This window comes from Lynx canadensis, chromosome F1 (assembly GCF_007474595.2).
Source record: "Lynx canadensis isolate LIC74 chromosome F1, mLynCan4.pri.v2, whole genome shotgun sequence".
NCBI classification, from domain to species: Eukaryota; Metazoa; Chordata; class Mammalia; order Carnivora; family Felidae; genus Lynx; species Lynx canadensis.
In genome coordinates, this window is record NC_044319.2 from 67,580,092 (window position 1) to 67,599,434 (window position 19,343).

Here is a 19,343-nt window from a genome sequence, read left to right on the forward strand (position 1 = left end):
CCAGGCTCTGAGCCATCAGCCCAGAGCCTGACGCGGGGCTCGAACTCACGGACCGTGAGATCGTGACCTGGCTGAAGTAGGACGCTTAACCGACTGCGCCACCCAGGTGCCCCTTAAATATATATTTTTTAACGTGTATTTATTTTTGAGAGCGAATGCGTGCGGGGGAGGGGCAAAGAGATGAGGGTGAGACAGAGGATCCAAAGTGGGCTCAGCGCTGAAAGCAGGGAGGCCCATGCAGGGCTTAAACTCACGAACCGGGAGATCATGACCTGAGCCAAAGTCAGGTAGCTAACCGACTGAGCCCCCCAGGCGCCCCAGTGAACTATTATTTTAAAAGAGTGCCATTGGTTATTGTAACTAACAATACTTATCTTTTTAAAAATAGGATGTTTGTATGCAAATGTTCAGTCTAAAGTAAGGTAAGAGTAGATTGCTAATTTGCCATTTTCAAACAATGTCAAAAAAAGCAGGTTATTTTTAAATGTTGAATAATATATAAGTGTGTGTGGTTGAGAGTCAGCACAGGTAACGTTTTGCTAGCTTCTGGTACAGCAGCAGAGGAACTCCTATATGGTGACATGGTGTTTAACATTAGTTAGGTTTTTAAATAAACCTTTTTAAATAAAGCACTCTTGCCTATGTTTTATCTGATAAGTGATCAGTCAGGTTGTTCAGTTTTAATGCTAAACCGAAGTGTGATACAAGGTTTACTCTCTCTGAAACCTGTTTCTTGTTCAAATTTTAGGACCCTTCAAAGTTGTACAAGAAAGCAGGTGATGTTGCAGCCATTGAATGCCAATCCGAAGAAGGCATCCGTCTTCATTCACAGGGAGAAAACAGTCCTTTGTCGAAGAAGCTGTCTCCAGTACACTCAGAAATGACAGATTACATTAATGCAACATCATCTACTCTTGTTGGGAGCCGGGAGCCTGATTTAAAGGACCGAGCATTACTTAATGGAGGAACGAGTGTAACAGAGAAGTTGGCACAGCTCATCGCAACTTGCCCTCCCTCTAAGTCTTCCAAGACTAAACCGAAGAAGTTGGGAACTGGCACTGCTGCGGGATTGGTTAGCAAAGATTTGATCCGGAAAGCAGGCGTTGGCTCTGTAGCTGGAATACTACATAAGGACTTAATAAAAAAACCAGCCATCAGCACAGCAGTTGGATTGGTAACTAAAGATCCTGGGAAAAAGCCAGTGTTTAATGCAACAGTAGGATTGGTCAATAAGGACTCTGTGAAAAAACTAGGAACGGGCACTACGGCGGTGTTCATTAATAAAGACTTGGGCAGAAAGCCAGGAACTGTCACTACAGTAGGACTGCTGAGCAAGGATTCAGGAAAGAAGCTAGGAATTGGGATTGTTCCAGGGTTAGTGAACAAGGACTCTGGAAAGAAGTTAGGACTTGGCACTGTGGTTGGGCTGGTTAATAAAGACTTGGGAAAGAAATTGAGTTCTACTGTTGGCCTAGTGGCCAAGGACTGTGCAAAGAAGATTGTAGCAAATTCAGCAATGGGATTAGTTAACAAGGACATGGGAAAGAGACTGGTGAGTTGCTCTATGGCAGGCCTGGTCAGTAAAGATGCCATAAACCTTAAAGCCGAAGCACTGCTCCCCACTCAGGAACCACTCAAGGCTTCTTGTAGTACAAACATCAGTAGTCATGAAAGTCAGGAACTTTCTGAATCCCTGAAAGACAGCACCACCAGCAAAACTTTTGAGAAGAATGTTATACGGCAGAGTAAAGAAAGCATATTGGAAAAGTTCTCAGTTCGAAAAGAAATCATCAATTTGGAGAAAGAAATGTTCAGCGAAGGAACATGCATTCAGCAAGACAGTTTCTCATCCAGTGACAGGGGGCCTTATGAAACCTCAAAGCATGAAAAGCAACCTCCCGTGTACTGCACTTCTCCGGACTTTCAAATGGGAGCTGCTTCAGATGCATCCACAGCAAAATCCCCGTTCAGTGCAGTAGGAGAGAGCAGTCTCCCCTCCCCATCGCCCACCGTATCTGTCAACCCTCTAACCAGAAGTCCCCCTGAAACTTCACAGCTGGCCCCTAATCCATTGCTTTTAAGTCCTTCCACAGAATTAATGGAAGAAATTTCTGAATCTGTTGGAAAGAACCAGTTTACTCCTGAAAGTACCCACTTGAACATTGGTCATAGGTCCGTGGGTCACAGCATGAACATCGAATGTAAAGGGATTGATAAAGAGCTAACTGATTCCAAAACCGCGCATCTAGATATTCCAAGAATAAGCTCTTCCCTGGGAAAAAAGCCAAGTTTGACTTCCGACTCCAGTATTCACGCAATTACCCCTTCGGTTGTTAACTTCACTAGTTTATTTAGTAACAAGCCCTTTCTAAAACTTGGTGCAGTAGGTGCGTCGGACAAACACTGCCAAGTGGCTGAAAGCCTAGGCACGAGTTTGCAGTCGAAACCATTGAAAAAACGGAAAGGAAGGAAACCTCGGTGGACTAAAGTGGTGGCGAGAAGCACGTGCCGGTCTCCCAAAGGGCTAGAGTTAGAAAGATCAGAGCTTTTTAAGAATGTTGCGTGTAGCTCACTATCAGGTAGTAATTCTGAGCCAGCCAAGTTTATGAAAAACATCGGACCATCTTCGTTTGTAGATCATGACTTCCTGAAACGCCGATTGCCAAAGCTGAGCAAGTCCACGGCCCCGTCTCTTGCTCTCCTAACTGATAGTGAAAAACCCGCTCACAAGGCTTTTGCTACTCACAAGCTCTCCTCCAGTATGTGTGTCTCTAGTGACCTTTTGTCTGACATTTATAAGCCCAAGAGGGGAAGACCTAAAGCTAAGGAGATGCCTCAACTGGAAGGGCCACCTAAAAGGACTTTAAAAATCCCTGCCTCTAAAGTGTTTTCTTTGCAGTCTAAGGAAGAACAGGAACCCCCGATTTTACAGCCAGAAATCGAAATTCCTTCCTTCAAGCAAAGTCTTTCTGTGTCTCCTTTTCCGAAAAAGAGAGGCAGACCGAAGAGGCAGATGAGGTCACCAGTCAAGATGAAGCCACCTGTACTATCCGTGGCTCCGTTTGTTGCCACCGAGAGTCCAAGCAAGCTGGAGTCTGAAAGTGATAACCATCGGAGCAGCAGTGATTTCTTTGAGAGTGAGGATCAGCTTCAGGACCCAGACGATCTGGACGACAGGCACAGGCCCGCTGTCTGCAGCATGAGTGACCTAGAGATGGATCCAGATAAAAAAATTACCAAGAGAAACAACGGACAGCTAATGAAAACAATTATCCGCAAAATAAATAAAATGAAGACTTTGAAGAGGAAGAAACTGCTGAATCAGATTCTGTCAAGCTCCGTAGAATCAAGTAATAAAGGGAAAGTGCAATCCAAACTCCATAATACAGTGTCCAGTCTTGCCGCCACGTTTGGCTCTAAATTGGGCCAGCAGATAAACGTCAGCAAGAAAGGAACCATTTACATAGGAAAGAGAAGGGGTCGAAAACCAAAAACTGTCTTAAACGGCATTCTTTCTGGTAGCCCTGCCAGCCTTGCTGTCCTTGAGCAAACTGCTCAGCAGGCAGCTGGCTCGGCATTAGGACAGATCCTTCCCCCTTTGCTGCCCTCCTCTGCGAGTGGGTCAGAGATTCTCCCGTCACCTGTGTGCTCCCAGTCTTCCGGGACTAGTGGGGGTCAGAGCCCTGTGAGCAGTGACGCGGGCTTCGTGGAACCCAGTTCAGTGCCGTATCTGCATTTACACTCCAGACAGGGCAGTATGATCCAGACGCTTGCAATGAAGAAGGCCTCAAAGGGGAGGAGGCGACTGTCTCCTCCTACTTTGTTGCCGAATTCTCCCTCCCACTTAAGTGAACTCACCTCCCTGAAAGAGGCCACTCCTTCTCCCATTAGTGAGTCTCACAGCGACGAGACCATTCCCAGCGATAGTGGAATCGGAACCGATAATAACAGCACTTCGGACAGAGCAGAGAAGTTTTGTGGACAGAAAAAGAGGCGGCATTCTTTTGAACATGTTTCTCTGATTCCCCCTGAAACCTCTACAGTCCTGAGCAGTCTTAAAGAAAAACATAAACACAAATGTAAGCGCAGGAATCACGATTACCTCAGCTATGACAAGACGAAGAGGCAGAAACGAAAACGGAAAAAGAAATACCCCCAGCTCCGAAGCAGACAGGATCCAGACTTTATTGCAGATCTGGAGGAACTGATAAGTCGTCTGAGTGAAATTCGAATCACCCATCGAAGTCATCATTTTATCCCCCGAGACCTGCTGCCCACTATTTTTCGCATCAACTTTAATAGCTTCTATACACATCCTTCTTTCCCCTTGGACCCTTTGCACTACATTCGAAAACCTGACTTAAAAAAGAAGAGAGGGAGACCCCCTAAGATGAGGGAGGCAATGGCCGAAATGCCCTTCATGCACAGCCTTAGTTTTCCTCTTTCCGGTACAGGATTCTATCCGTCCTACGGCATGCCTTACTCTCCGTCACCCCTTACAGCCACTCCCCTGGGACTAGGTTACTATGGAAGGTACCCCCCCACTCTCTACCCTCCTCCGTCTCCTTCTTTCACTCCTCCGCTTCCACCTCCTTCCTACATGCATGCTGGTCACTTACTTCTCAACCCCACCAAATACCATAAGAAAAAGCATAAGCTACTGCGACAGGAGGCCTTTCTCACAACCAGCAGGACTCCTCTCCTTTCCATGAGCACCTACCCTAGCGTCCCTCCCGAGATGGCCTATGGTTGGATGGTCGAGCACAAACATAGGCACCGTCACAAGCACAGAGAACACCGCTCTTCTGAGCAACCCCAGGTTTCCATGGACACCGGCTCTTCCAGATCTGTTTTGGAGTCCTTGAAACGCTATCGATTTGGGAAGGAAACTGTTGGAGAGCGATATAAGCATAAGGAAAAGCACCGATGTCATATGTCCTGCCCTCATCTCTCTCCTTCGAAAAGCTTAATAAATCGAGAAGAACAGTGGGTCCACCGAGAGCCTTCAGAATCTAGTCCACTGGCTTTGGGATTGCAAACACCTTTACAGATCGACTGTTCAGAGAGTTCTCCGAGCTTATCCCTGGGAGGGTTCACTCCCAGCTCTGACCCGGCCAGCAGCGATGAGCATACAAACCTTTTCACAAGTGCAATAGGCAGCTGCCGAGTCCCCAACCCGAACTCCAGCGGCCGGAAGAGACTAGCCGACAGTCCTGGACTGTTTTCTGCACAGGACACTTCGCTCACTCGGCCTCACAGGAAGGAGCCACTGCCTTCCGGCGAGAGGGCAGTGCAGACCGCGACAGGTAAGGAGGGCTCCTTCGCTGCCTGTTGTTTGTGTTGGGAAAGGAGAGGACTTGGCCCTCAGGTTGCCTGATGCGTGTATGTGAACTCTTAACGGTTTGGTTTGTATAAACAGATGTGGCATGGTATCTTCAGCGTTCTTGTTTTTGGTACATGTGAGAAGTAAGATAAGGCCTGTCTTTGCATTAACTCTGAATTTTGAGAAGAGGTACCGTTACAAAAACAAACAACACTCAAGTTTTGGAAACCAGGAAAAATGATTCTTCTTTCTTACACAAAAAGGCGGTTACAGTTTCTCTAGGGAGAAATGGCCCATGGGTGTTGTTGGCAGCTGTGCAGGACTTTTAATATATTCTAATCTAGTAATTATAAGTGAGTTTATGTTACAGGAAGAAATGTCAACCCAGTGTGTCTCATAATAAAAATCTAGGCTTTCAAAATTATCAACGTCGTAAAAGGGACTTCGTTCTGCAGAGTGATCTCTAGGTATCCTCACAAAAGCTGCTTCAGTCGCATATGAAATGACATAAAACAAATCTGCATGATGCATTTGAAACACCTGCAAAGCTCGTAAGAACTGAAACAAAGATAGGAAACAAGAAAGTGGAAGCACTGCCCATTCATGTAGAAAGAAGGCATCTGTGAGTCAGAAGGTCTTTATCAGAGATCTCAGCTCTGGAGGTTTGGTTGTAGGTAACTCTAGGAAGTCTGCGGAACCTCTATAGAGTTATAAGTACAATCATGTGTATGTGTGCTTGTGCGTACTTTTCAGGGGAAAAATCTATAAATTGCATCACATTCTCCAAGTCAATTCTCTAAGCCTCCATACCTCTTCCTATAAAATGGTAACAATAGGGTTATCGTGAGAAGTAAATGAGATTATAATGTGTGTATTGAAGTGATTTGCACATTGTAAGTGCGCAGATGTTAATTGGTAAAATCATTCCCCAAAAGATTAAAAACTTAGGCATTATAGGAAATGATAAACCCCTCTAATGTGTTTTTGCTTATGATGTTCATTATTCACGAAATTTTGAAAAAGCCATTTTTGTTGAGAAACTGAGCATTCTTTAGTTTCTAACGATGTAATAAAGAGAAGAAAAATTCCTAAGTTTTAATTAGGTTCATTCAGCAAATTTTTGATGAATAAGTCACTGAGTATCAGTTTGTCAGGCACTCTACTTTGTGGGCTCTTGGGAGGAATAAGGCACACAAATACATTGTTCTCATGGGACTTACAGAGGAGGAGATAGGCGATGAACAAAAATGTACATGTTAAATGTCATTAGAGATGTGATCAGAGCGTTCAAGCAAGAAAAAGAAAAGAAAACACGGAGTGTGGAAGGGGGCCTGACTCAGCAAGCCGTCTCTGACAAGGTGACTCTAAACTGTTACCTGAAGGCCGAGCAGCAGTTAGCTGGGGAGACAGTTGTACTCACTCATTGACTCCCTCACTTAGTTGTTAAAGTCTAGAACGTGTGGCACTCTTCCAGTCACTGGCGTCAAGACATGAGGTCAGGCCCCATGAACTTTCAGCCCTAGTGACACAAGACCAATAGTAGAGTGGTAAGCTCACAAGGAAAGGCATAATCGGGGGGAAATGCTGTCAAGTTAATACTACAGTGTCAGGATGGGTCGTTACCGGGAGGGGGGCGCCTGTTTAGGTAAAGTTATTGGTTACGGCCTAAGGATGAAAAGTTGAAGCTTGAAGGATGAGAAGCCACCGCTTCTCAGGCAGAAGTTTGAGTAAAGAGCACGTTTGAAGATGCTGGGCTGAGAAAGAGTAGTATCTAGAGGTACTCTTTACTATCTAATACCTAAATATATTAGAAGACCTTGGTGGCCGGGTCACGGTGGCAAGACAGGGAACACAGGACGGTGCGAGAATTGGGGGTGAAGAAAGCAGCCAGACCGTGTTCAGAGAGTTTAGGTTTTACACTAGGCTTAGGCAAGAGACAGAGGAGTACTGATTTTAGAGTCGCTTCTTTAAAGGATCATTCTGGCTCGTGTGTGAACGTTCACTTGTGGAGGAGAGAGCTGGTTGTAGGGAGGTTGGCCGTCTGTCGGGGGGGGGGGGGGGGAGGCGTGTGGTGCGGGCAGACCCCTGCAGGGACATTGCAGGGGTCGGCGTGGTGCCACCTGGAGGAGGCATACATAGGGAAGCACACTTTGCTTTTTTAATACGTGTGAACTTTGGAATGTCTTAGAACATCTTTAGAACGTTCAAGCGGGGAGACAGCAGGCAGTTGGAGATCTGATTCTTGAGCTCAATAAAGATGTTTTGGCTGGAGATAGGGGTGTTTCACTATGAGGTTCTGAGAAACTGTCAATATCACTTACAAAAAATAAAAGGGCTTCTAGAAAAGATAAAGTCGGGAGCAGATTCTCAAAATGTGTGCAACTTTGTACCCAGAGCACCAAGAAAAATAATAATTCTAGAAAATGCCAGCAGCAGTTAAAAAGACAAATTGTTTGATAAAGAAAGAAAGACTACAGTAAACATAGCATTTAACTTTTCAGGAAAAGACGAAGGTAACTTGATAGAAGGGGATTAGAGAAGGGTCAGAGCCGCTCAGTTGTGGACACAAAAGCATGTCGCTGGCAGATAAAAGAAGTGATGCTAGATACGGCTGGTTCTGGTTTCTCGTCCTCGTTTGGCTCTTTTGCAGGAAGATCTGGGGAAAGCACGTGTTGGGTGATCTGCGGCCGGTGCTCTGACAAGGAGCGGTGCTCCCTGGCTCACTCTGTTGAGATCGTGTGTGAGCCTGCTCAGTGACCATGTCATCCTGGTATTCTTCTGCTTACCAGTTGTGTGTGAGCTGGTTTGCTTCACTGGAACAAAACAGTTGCTGCGTTCATGTGTCTGTTGATCTGTCACAATGTGATGGATGATGTTCCCCGAAGGAGGGGATAGACCCGGAATCCGGGGCCTCAGACAGCCCTGAGGAACCGCACCATTTAAAGTATTGGTTATTTACCATGTATGCTAACTAACTAGAATTTAAATAAAAACTTGAAATAAAGAAGCAGTGGTTAAAAGCCATCACCCTTTGGTTTGTCTGTAACCATTTGGGATCTCTTCAGTTTTTTAAAAATTAATTGCCAAGGCTTAAAACTCTGGAGATTTCACACAAAGTTCAGAAATCTGCTTTCCTTTAAAAGAAAAACCAGAACAGGGGCATCTGGGTGGCTCGGTCGGTTAAGCGTCCAACTTCGGCTCAGGTCATGATCTCACAGTTCGTGGGTTCGAGCCCTGCGTCGGGCTCTGTGCGGACAGCTCAGAGCCTGGAGCCTGCTTGGGATTCTGTGTCTCCCTCTCTGCCCCTCCCCCTGCTCATGCTCTGTCTCTCAAAAATAAACATTAAAATTTAAAAAAAAAAAAAAGGAAAATAAAAAGCAGAACATCTGGCAAAAGTTAATCCCCATTTCCTGGATGACATCAATGGCACCCCCCCCCCCCCACACACACTCTGTTGGGGCAGGCACTATTCAATTCGTCTCAGTCCACACCATTTCCTTGTGGTGTGCCGTATCTGGCTCAGTTCAGATATTGAAGCAGTGTATCTGTCTCCAAGGAACATTTTAGTTTGAGGCCTCTAATCTAAGAGTTGTGAGAAGGAGCTTGTAACAGGTAGGGAAATCGAGGTGGAAGTGAAGCGAGCTGACAGGGTGGTTGAACGTATTAGCTATGCAAACGCTAAAGTCACCCAGGAGACCGGCTACAGGAGGTGGGGTGAAAGGATGGATGTGAGCCTGGTTGCAGGGTCCTCAGGAGGTACAGGTCTAACGTGGGAAAATATCTGCCTTAAGAATAAGAATTTGTCTCCTTCCTCTTAAAAAAAAATAACAAAAACATTAAGATCTCTGAAGTCACCGTTCTGACACTAGTTTTCTGGGGTTGAGGAAAGACCCTGCAATTTTAAGGGCAAAGTCCTTCAAAGACTGCCCCCACTTCCTGTGCCGGAGCGAGTTTCAGTGACCCCAGTCCACCTACACTCTTGTCTAGACTGCTGCAAATTTGGGGCTTCCCACAATCCCACAAACCCTCAAGTTTTGATAATTTGGTATAACAACTCAGAAGTTACTGAAACCACTGTACGTAGGATTACAGTTTTATTGTCATAAAGAATGCAGATCAGGAATTGAAGAGATTCCCAGGACAAGGCCTAGGGTGGAGGACACACAGCCTCCCTGCCCGGTGTCTGTCTGTGGGATCAGGGTGTGTCGCCTTCCCGGCACACCACTGTGTTCACCAACCGGGGAGCAATGCCAGGCCTTTGTGTCTAGAGTGTTGATTGGGCCTAATTACATAGGCATGATTAATTAAATCACTGGCTGTGTGCTCAAACCCTATCTCTACCCACTCCCCCCCCTCCCCCCACTGTAGATAGGGCTGGCCCCAAATTTCAGCCCTCTAATCCTGTGATTGGTCTTTGTAGTGAGCAGCCCCACCCTGAGGCTACCCAGGGTCCACCTTAAGTCAGCTCTTTGGCATAACAAGGACCCTTCTATCACTCAGGAAATTCTAAGGGTTTTTGAAGCCAAGAATCAGAGAACAGATACATTCTTTATTGTATCACAAATCCGCAAATTCGTGGAGCCTCTCCGTCTTCTTCACAATTACTCTTTTGATAAGTGGGTAGAAATGTGTCTTGATTTTCTACTTAAGGAACTTTTTCAAGTAGACATGAAAACTGGTTACGTATCCTAGTTCTTAAAACCAGTTGAGAAAACGATTTTTAGTTAAGGAAAGTTATAAGAAAAAATTACTAAAGCCTGGGGTATCTTCTAATTTAATCTCTTTGAAAGTCAGAACTTTGTTTTGGCACAGCTTTATGTATTTTTTTTTTAATTTTAATTATTAATGATGATGGCTATCCCTTCCACAGTTATTGTCTGTTGTTTGCCAGGAGCAGGGAATAAAATCATGAGTAAGATGTGATTTGCTGCCAGAAGGAATTTACACTTACTCAGAGAACATAGGCATGTTTACAAATAATTATCCATGGCTCCAGGGGCGCCTGGCTGCTGGGTAGGTACAGCATGCTACTCTCGACCTCGGGGTTGTGGGTTCGATCCCCACTTTGTGTGTAGAGATCACCTAAAATCTTAAACAGTGGTGCCTGGCTGGCTTGGTTGGTTGGGCATCTGACACTTGGTTTTGGCTCAGGTCATGATCTCATGGTTCATGAGTTTGAGCCCCACCTCAGACTCTGCTGACAGCTCGGAGCCTGGAGCCTGCTTTGGATTCTGTGTCTACCTCTCCCTCCTTCTCTCACTCTGCCCCTCCCCTGTTTGTGCCCTGTCTCTCAAAAATAAATGTTAAAACTATTTTTTTAATATTAAAAAAACAAATCTTAAATACTGACTGATAACTCCTAAAGATATGTTCACAACATGTTTTGGGGGCAGACAAGAGAGGGGCTCACCTAGGAGGAGCTAGAAAGACTCCTAGTTTTTAGTTTAGTGTGCAAAGAATAAAGGATGAAGACTATTTCTTACAGAGAAAGAAGCTTTTAGGGTCTTAGTGACCTCATAGTGTGCTTAGGTAACTGTTTACAGTCTGATATGGAACCCACAGGATGAGACTGGAAAGACAGGAGACAGATCATAAAGCCTCTTGTTTATTATATAAGATTGTAGGGAGTTTAGAGTTTACCCTGTGGGCAATGGGAAGTTAAAGGTTTTAAAGCAGGATGATTTGCTGAGATTAAATTGACAACACTGTGGTACATGTACTGGGGAGAGATCAGGTGTACTAGTTTGGGAATTGCCCCAGCAGAATCTTATGGGGGCCTGAACCAAGGTAGTGATGGAGAAAACATATTCAGAAGAAGTAGATTTTAAAAAGAGGGGAGGAGGGGTGCCTGGGTGGCGCAGTCGGTTAAGCGTCCGACTTCAGCCAGGTCATGATCTCGAGGTCCGTGAGTTCGAGCCCCGCGTGAGGCTCTGGGCTGATGGCTCAGAGCCTGGAGCCTGTTTCCGATTCTGTGTCTCCCTCTCTCTCTGCCCCTCCCCCGTTCTTGCTTTGTCTCTCTCTATCCCAAAAATAAATAAACGTTGAAAAAAAAATTAAAAAAAAAAAAAGAGGGAGGAGGGGGCGCCTGGGTGGCTCAGTCAGTTGAGCGTCTGACTTCGGCTCAGGTCATGATCTCACAGTCCGTGAGTTCGAGCCCCGCGTCGGGCTCTTTGCTGACAGCTCGGAGCCTGCTTCGGATTCTGTGTCTCCCTCTCTCTCTGCCCCTCCCCTGCTCATGTTCTGTCTCTCTCTGTCTCAAAAATGAATGAATGAATGAATAAATAAATAAATCGTTAAAAAGAGGCGAGGAAAGGGGAAGACTTTAGAATGTCTGCAGAATGCCCCTCCGGTAATGGGTTGGACAGCGGTGTAATTAAGTGAAAGGAGGCGCTCAGAAGAGATGGCTGGAGATAAAAGGCAGATTTGGGTTTCATGCTGTTCAGTGGGATATATGCATCTGTAGCTCAGAGGAGAAATCACCCTGAAGAGGAAAATTGTAGGTAAGTGATTGTTGAAGCCGTGAGAAGTGGTCCTGTTTCGCTGGGCGCACCACACTGCTAAGGGGACAGGAATGTCAGGTGCTGCTGGGGTCAACTCGAAGAGGCTGGGAGTAGAGGCTGCCTTTGGCTGATTATCACCTGTGAGCTCACAGTGGTTTCTGTGGAGGTAAATGTTCGATCTCTGGGGGTGCAGGAACGAACGGGAAGTGAGGAAGTGCAGACCGTTAAAATTCTTACAGCTTTACATTTGTGGTAATTCCAGCTGGTTTATTACGTACTCGTAATTACACATCCTGTCAAGGAGATATTTGCATTTCTCAGTATGTGATTGTTTCGACGTCACATGGTAATTATTCTTAAAGTGTACAAAGAGCATAACTAAACTTTGTTATTTTAATTTGGCCTCGGCCTTCAGCTGATATTTTTTTCTGTGGATAACTTAAAGACAGATTCATTATACATTAATTGGTATCCTGTTAAAATACCCAAAATAGGACTTCCTACTGTGCCATATAATACAAAATTGCCAATTACCTTCTGGACATTATTATCATGAAAAGGCTTCCCAGTGGCCAAAGCAGGAACAATGTAAGCAACAGATAATAATAATAATAATAATAATAATAATAATAATGTCACTATTAAGTGACAGTATTGGATTATAATGTAAAGATACAGCAAATACCCATTACTCCATGTTGATGTAACTAAGTGATCGTATGGGGCACCTGGCTGTCTCACTTGGAAGAGCATGCGACATTTGATCTCGGGATCACAAATTTCAAGCCCCATGTATGGCACAGAGCTTATCTAAAAACAAACAAAAAAAAGAATGACCAATTAAATCAGTGGAAGAAAGGGACAAATTTTCCTTACAGAAGAATTACAAATAGTATATGTAGACCAGCCTCTTCAAGGAGGTGGACTTTAATTCCCCTCTTCTTGAATATGCACTGCACTTAGTGACCTAATGCCACGTAACAGAGGACAAGAAGGAGAAAATAGCAACTTTGCAGTGAAGGAGACGAGCAGACCGACCACACCTTAACCGGGTGCAAGTTTATGTATTTTTTTTTTTAATTTTTTTTTTTTCAACGTTTTTTATTTATTTTTGGGACAGAGAGAGACAGAGCATGAACGGGGGAGGGGCAGAGAGAGAGGGAGACACAGAATCGGAAACAGGCTCCAGGCTCCGAGCCATCAGCCCAGAGCCTGACGCGGGGCTCGAACTCACGGACCGCGAGATCGTGACCTGGCTGAAGTCGGACGCATAACTGACTGCGCCACCCAGGCGCCCCAACCGGGTGCAAGTTTAACTTCATCAATGATGAATCGTGCCGATAACAGGTAGCCTCTGATGTAATTAGCCGGGAACTTTGTTCTGTGGTGTTCTTTCCAAAACTTATAACCACAGTATTCTTTTAAAAAACACAACCCTGTTCTAATAATACTAAAACTAAAAAAAGAGACATTGTACAAAATATGTGACCAGTGTACCTCAGAAGTGTCGAGGACCTGAGAAAACAAGGAAAGATTAGGAAACTGTCACAGATGAGAGAGGATTGAGACATGGCAACTAAATACAATGTGATATTGTGATTGGCCCCTAGACCAGGAAAAAGACATATGTGGAAAAAATCATATTAATGTCAATTTCATAGTTTTGGCAGATGTATCATAGTTAAAATATAAGACGTTAAGTTAACGTTAGGGGAAGTTGGGTAAAGGCTGTGTGAGAAGTCTCACTTTGTACTATCTTCCATAAATTTAACATTATAGCAAAACAACTAGTTTAGTTTTTTTTTTTTTAAACAGTACTAATTGTTGAGGGAAGCCTATCTCTAATAACTAAAGAAAAAATAAAACAGATTCTTACGATTTGGATTGAGTAGATTTTTCGTGTTTGTTGGCATAAAGCAGGCATATCTATGAATTATGTTGATGTGCATATGAGGAAAATAAAATTAGATCAGGGGCACAGGCAGGAAGGATCTTCCTTCCTGTGTGGTCTGGAGCCAGGTGGCTGACCTTGCCTTGTTTCCTAGCTGGGCAAACTGATAATTACTTGAGCAAATTTGGACTAAACAAATTAAGTGGCATAAAGCTTTAAAAGGAGTAACAGCTCTCATCATTTTATAAATGATGTTTGTGTGGTGGTTAGCTCATTCTTCTTCTGTGTTCTTCTGTAGGAACTGTTAGGGACCAATAGTCTAAGACCAACCTGATGCATGTGAAATCATAGGATTCCACACCCAAGCCTCGCCTGGCCTTTCTGGCCTCGCCTGGTCCTGGTAACCAATTAAATCAGTATCTACATTCGGTAGACCTAAGATGGGCCTGATGAGAAAGAGAATCACATACTCCATCCCTGTTTTTCAGCGTTTTCAACTCATGGCTGGCTGTACATGGTCAGTCTGCAACCTGACTTCAAAAATGGGGGATGGTTCCCCCTAGAGCTCACAAAGTAGAGAATGTATACACACGCACACACACGTAATTATTACAGGTTTCAATAACTTTTTTGTCCCCCCAGGAGTAAATTAGAGCTGATTTTTATTTTCGTTTGGAAAAAGTATATTTACTGTAAAAATGTAATGGTTGAAGAAAAGTATACTGTGCTTTGTTTTCTTTTTAACTGGAGAGTGTCTGCATTGATCAGAATTTTCTGATATAGGACATTGTCTCTAGCATGATGTATAAAGATACCCCCAAAAGTAAAGCGTGAACACGTGTGAAGATGAAATCCGAAAATTGATTATGGTGGTTAGTGCAGTTCTGGGGTTTCCAGTGGGATTCCATTTCAGTGGATGATGTGCTTTGGGCATTACGAGAAATAGCCTAATTAGAGGGAGGAAAACAGACTTTTTAGCTTAAAAATCACCAGCATAGGCTCTGAATCATTCTCTCTTGTAGTGCATTTAATTGGTGAGTCAGATGAAATGTATTGCTTTCAGTAAATGTATTTCCCACAATTGGAAACAGCTGTTTTTATCATGGAACCAGCTTTTATCTCAGCATTCAGCTCATTCAGTAGAAGCTTCCAGGACTCCTGTGAGCTGTGAACCATAGCAAAGGCTTCAGAATTTAATCTGGGAACAAAAAAAAACCTGATCAGAAGCTCCCAATAGTTGGTTCATATTCTTTTTGTTGTTGTTAATGTGTATTTATTTTTGAAAGAGAGACAGAGAGTGAGTGGGTGAGGGTTAGAGAGACAGACAGAATCCGAAGCAGGCTCCAGGCTCCCAGCTGCCAGCACAGAGCCCGACGTCAGGACTTGAACTCACGAGCTGCAAGATCATGACCTGAGCTGAAGTCGGACGCCCAACCGACTGAGTCACCCAGGCACCCCGGTTCATATTCTTTTACTATGGTATTCTTTTGTGTGATAAGCCAGCTTTGATGCAGTGTTCAACAAACACTCCCGATAGTCTTAACTTGTAAATGATAAAATAAGTTTCTTTCTTAAAATTTTATAATACATTGTTTTGGTGAGAAGGAATGATTTAAATGTTAGAAACTAGTTTTAAATATGTGATTTTAAAATAAATGTGTATCATCTATAAACTGGCTTCAGCATGGTATCCTTCCAAATCTAGCACACTTAATCTGTTTTTCCATGGCTTACCCAACGATATTTCTAGCATTGGAAACAGCAGACAATCTGCTCACCCAAACCATTCCCTGGTTACTTGGGTCTTTAGTGCTGATCTCCCAACAGAGTGTGACCAGAATTCGTAACTATAATAAGTTTCGAAAGTTTTCATAGTGGATTTACACTAAAGAAATACATGTTTTATCCAAGCAGCTGTTGGTTTCATTCACTGTGTTCTTTTGTTAATTTACGTTTGGAAATTCCCTCGTTTTTTAGCCTAGGGTAGGTACTCAGGGCTTCAATGAAGTAGTGAGGTTGAATTATTACTCTAGTTTTTTCTTGGTGATACCTTTTTCCCAACAGACACCACGATCAGTGGGAATTGTCTCTTTTTACGCTGACGTTTCTGCCCATTTGACTCCGTCCTCACACCCAGACATCTGAAAACGTACTATTTCTTTTTTATCTTAGATAGGTTTCAGTTCCTCCTGTGTAGACACCAAGATCTCTTGTGACAAATCAACTTCAGAACAGCTGCTTGGTTTCCACCCATTTTTATATATAATGAAAAGATTTCCAGGTTCTTATCCATTAAATCCAGTTATGTCCTTTTTTGTTTTCTCCACTTTCTGACATTCTTACCCATGATGTCACCCTATAGTTTTGCTGTAGAAGTACCATCTCTCCCCCTTTTTGTCTTCTTTGTCAAAGGTGTTTCCTCAAAACCTGCCTTTATGTTTAAAAGCTCAGTGAATAATGGCCAAGAAAAATCCAGAGACTCTACGGTCAAAACCACTTCAAGCTTCCCTCACATTTCTAAGTTTGTTTTTAATTCTTAATTCCCTTATTCTTTTCCCAATTTATGATGGTCCCTTTTTTTGTTTCCCTCCTTGCTGATAGTCGGCCTTCTTTTTTCCACGAAGACCTCTAGTTTTCTAGCTGAAGAAAAAGAATACTTGTAGTAATCACCTTACATTTATGCTGAAGTCCAGTTTTATTTGGTTGCCTTCTTGGTGATTTACTTATAACTTCTGCTTCATTTATGTGTGTGGAAGCTCTAAACATATCTCTGAAGCTGTCAGAGGTCTGAGTAACGAGTTATTTAGTAGTGTTTCTACCCAGTCATTTTGTCAGTTGCGGAATTACCACTTCGATTCTGTTCACTTCTGAAGTACTTAATTATTTGGCTTCGTGCTATATCGACATGGGAACTCTCTGATACGTAAAATCATAGGTATTCTCCGTGTGTATTCTTTGACGAAGTATCACATTGTCTCGAACTGAAATCCATACAACCCTCTTGTCCTGTAAGGAGTGCAGAGTGTTCTCACAACCCTCCAGGCAGATCTGAAATGACCACTGATGACACGGGAGCAAACACGCATCGCGTGGTGGAGACAGCGACAAGGCAGTCACTGACCTGAGGAGTCCCACCGTGGCGTGGCCGAAGCCGAGAGTAAGCGGGGCAAGCAGACGGCGGTGCCCTCCCCTCCCCGTCCAGACCTGCACTGGCGCCCGGTCGCCGTGGGCACATCGGGTTTCACTGATGGAATCCAGAGCGCGGCCGTGACCCTGAAGGAGGTGTGGTGAAGAGTCGGCGGATTGGAAGATTCACTTTCCAGGAGCTTTTACCACCTTGCAGGTGCCGACCAGCCTGGGAGGTGCCTGTCCTACCAGTGCTTCCCAGTTGGGGGTACTTCTTTATGCTTAGGAATAATGCTGGAGCCCCTAAATTAGTTCCACTTCCCAAGTGGGCATAAGTCCTTGCCCTTGTTTCATTTTTCTTTTTATTTTGAATAGTTGCCTACGCATCAGTGACATTGTTAAGTAATTAAGGTCTAAAAATTTATGATGAACCTAAGGAGCCAATTTATGTATGAGAGCATAACGTTTATAAAAACCCTTTCAATTGCTTGCGTTACCTCACTTTGAAACTCGCATCAGCCGAGTGAGTTCGAGTGCTTTCTCAGACCAACGTTCAAGTGCATTGACTTGCCAAGATCTTAAAAGTCTTAATTATAGCAGAGCCAGGACTCAAACTCAGGGCACCTTTGGTGATGTACCTAACACTGCGCCACGCACAGCTGTGCATAGCACTCCGCTTTAGGTTTCGAAATGTGGATATGTTGTTCTCCCTTGAAATGGACATTCTTGTTCTGTCCGGGCGTTAGCTTGCTCTCCCCCGGCCACCCAGCTGCGCATGGCACTTAGGAAATAGTACATTTTTGGCAGTGTTGGAGATAACGTTTGCAAATCTCACCCAGTTTCTGCTGTTAGGCCAATTTCAACATCTTTAACAGGTTGCTGCCTCTTACATACAAGCTTCTATCATCATTTTCCAGTCTTAATTTTGGTTGCTTTCTATCATTAGGTAGGTTTTTTTCCTCCAGCTTTCTCATCCTCTTACTGTCCTATGACCAACATTCTTTTAGCAAAATAAGGATCTGATCTCATGACTACCAAGCCCTAGGGAACTGTGTCTCAGGGATACATTTTTTTTCCCCTGAAATATGAAATATTAAGACCATCTCTGCTTTTTATGAAAAGGGAATTCAAACAGACTTTTACAAATGAAAAGTGAAAAACATCCTGAATGAAGTTTCATTCCAGTCTCCTGTTAAGTCCTAAGAATAGGCTGCCGGCCTCCAGTACTTTCAGGAAATGAAAAGTGGCTCAGAAGCTAGGTGAGCTAAGCCACCTCTCTCTCAATTGTTTCGTTTCTCAGGAATTGCTGTACAATGCTGCCAGTAACGATCTCCAGGGATCTGACCCCCGTTCCACCTCCTCCTGCCTCCTGTGCAGCTCCAGATGCCTCCAAAGGAGGAGCTTTGAGGAAGGTGCCGGTTCCCTCTTTGACCCTGAGGGCGGTGAGGCCAGGCAGGGTGATTCTCAGGATATCCTGATGTTCAAAGGTACAGTTGAAGCCTTCATCAAGACTTTCTTGAAGATGACCAAGAAATTTGGGGAACATTACCACGTAGCCTAGAAACTGAAGACAGAGCTCCAGCATGGATGGCACAAACGCCATCTGAAGTGCACGTGATGACATTCAAGACCTTCGATAAGCTCCTTAGGGGCAGAGACTTTCAAAAGATTTTTCTCTCTCTCCTCCTGCCTCCACAATGTCTAGCGTAGAAGCAAGCATATAAACTGGACTCGATGAATGTTAGTTTATGACTGAGAGAGAAGACTTTATAAAAAGTGCTCTCCAGCCGCTCCTTTCCCTAGTTGTTAGTCCAAGATTGAGCATTCAGCAGAATAACGGTAAAGAGAGGCCTCTGATGTCTCAAGCTTCTTGGCCACTGTTGTCTTCTGTCTTGGCTCTGTGTCTCAGTAGGAAGTAGTTATCTGTCCAGTGTGTGAATTTTTCAGTGTTAACACTTATTTTTTTTTTTATTTTTTTTAACGTTTATTATTGAGAGAGAGACAGAGATAGAGCATTAGCATGGGAGGGGCAGAGAGAGAGAGAGGGACACACAGAATCCAAAGCAGGCTCCAGGCTCTGAGCTGTCAGCACAGAGCCCGACGTGGGGCTCGAACTCACGAACCATAAGATCATGACCTGAGCCAAAGCCGGAATAACCGACTGAGCCACCCAGGCACCCCTCAATATTAATACTTACTAAGGTATGTCTTCACTGATGCCTGGGCTTTTACCTCTTAGATATTTTTATTGCGGGGGAGGGGGGGTGGCGCCTGGCTGGCTCAGTCAGTGGGGCATGCAACTCTTGATCTCAGGGTTGTGAGTTTGAGCCCCGTGTTGGGTGCGGAGATTACTTAAAAGTAAAATCTTTATTGAAAAAGGTATTTTTGTGGTATTTAACTCTTTAATGGAAATCTTATCTCAGCCACAATCTAGGGTGGATTCATTGTACTGTCAGTTTTTAAAATCCCTTTGTATTTATTTTTAAGATTCAAGGGTAAAGTC

At 44.1% G+C, this 19,343-nt stretch overlaps 1 protein-coding gene across 1 annotated transcript in view; it reads left to right on the top strand.

Annotated features, from left to right (window-relative positions):
• Nucleotides 1-19,343, top strand: part of ASH1L (ASH1 like histone lysine methyltransferase) — a 198,058-nt gene that overhangs the window by 63,601 nt on the left and 115,114 nt on the right. The window contains 1 exon segment of the mRNA XM_032591884.1: nt 749-5,306. Coding sequence (XP_032447775.1) covers nt 749-5,306 — 4,558 coding nt within the window.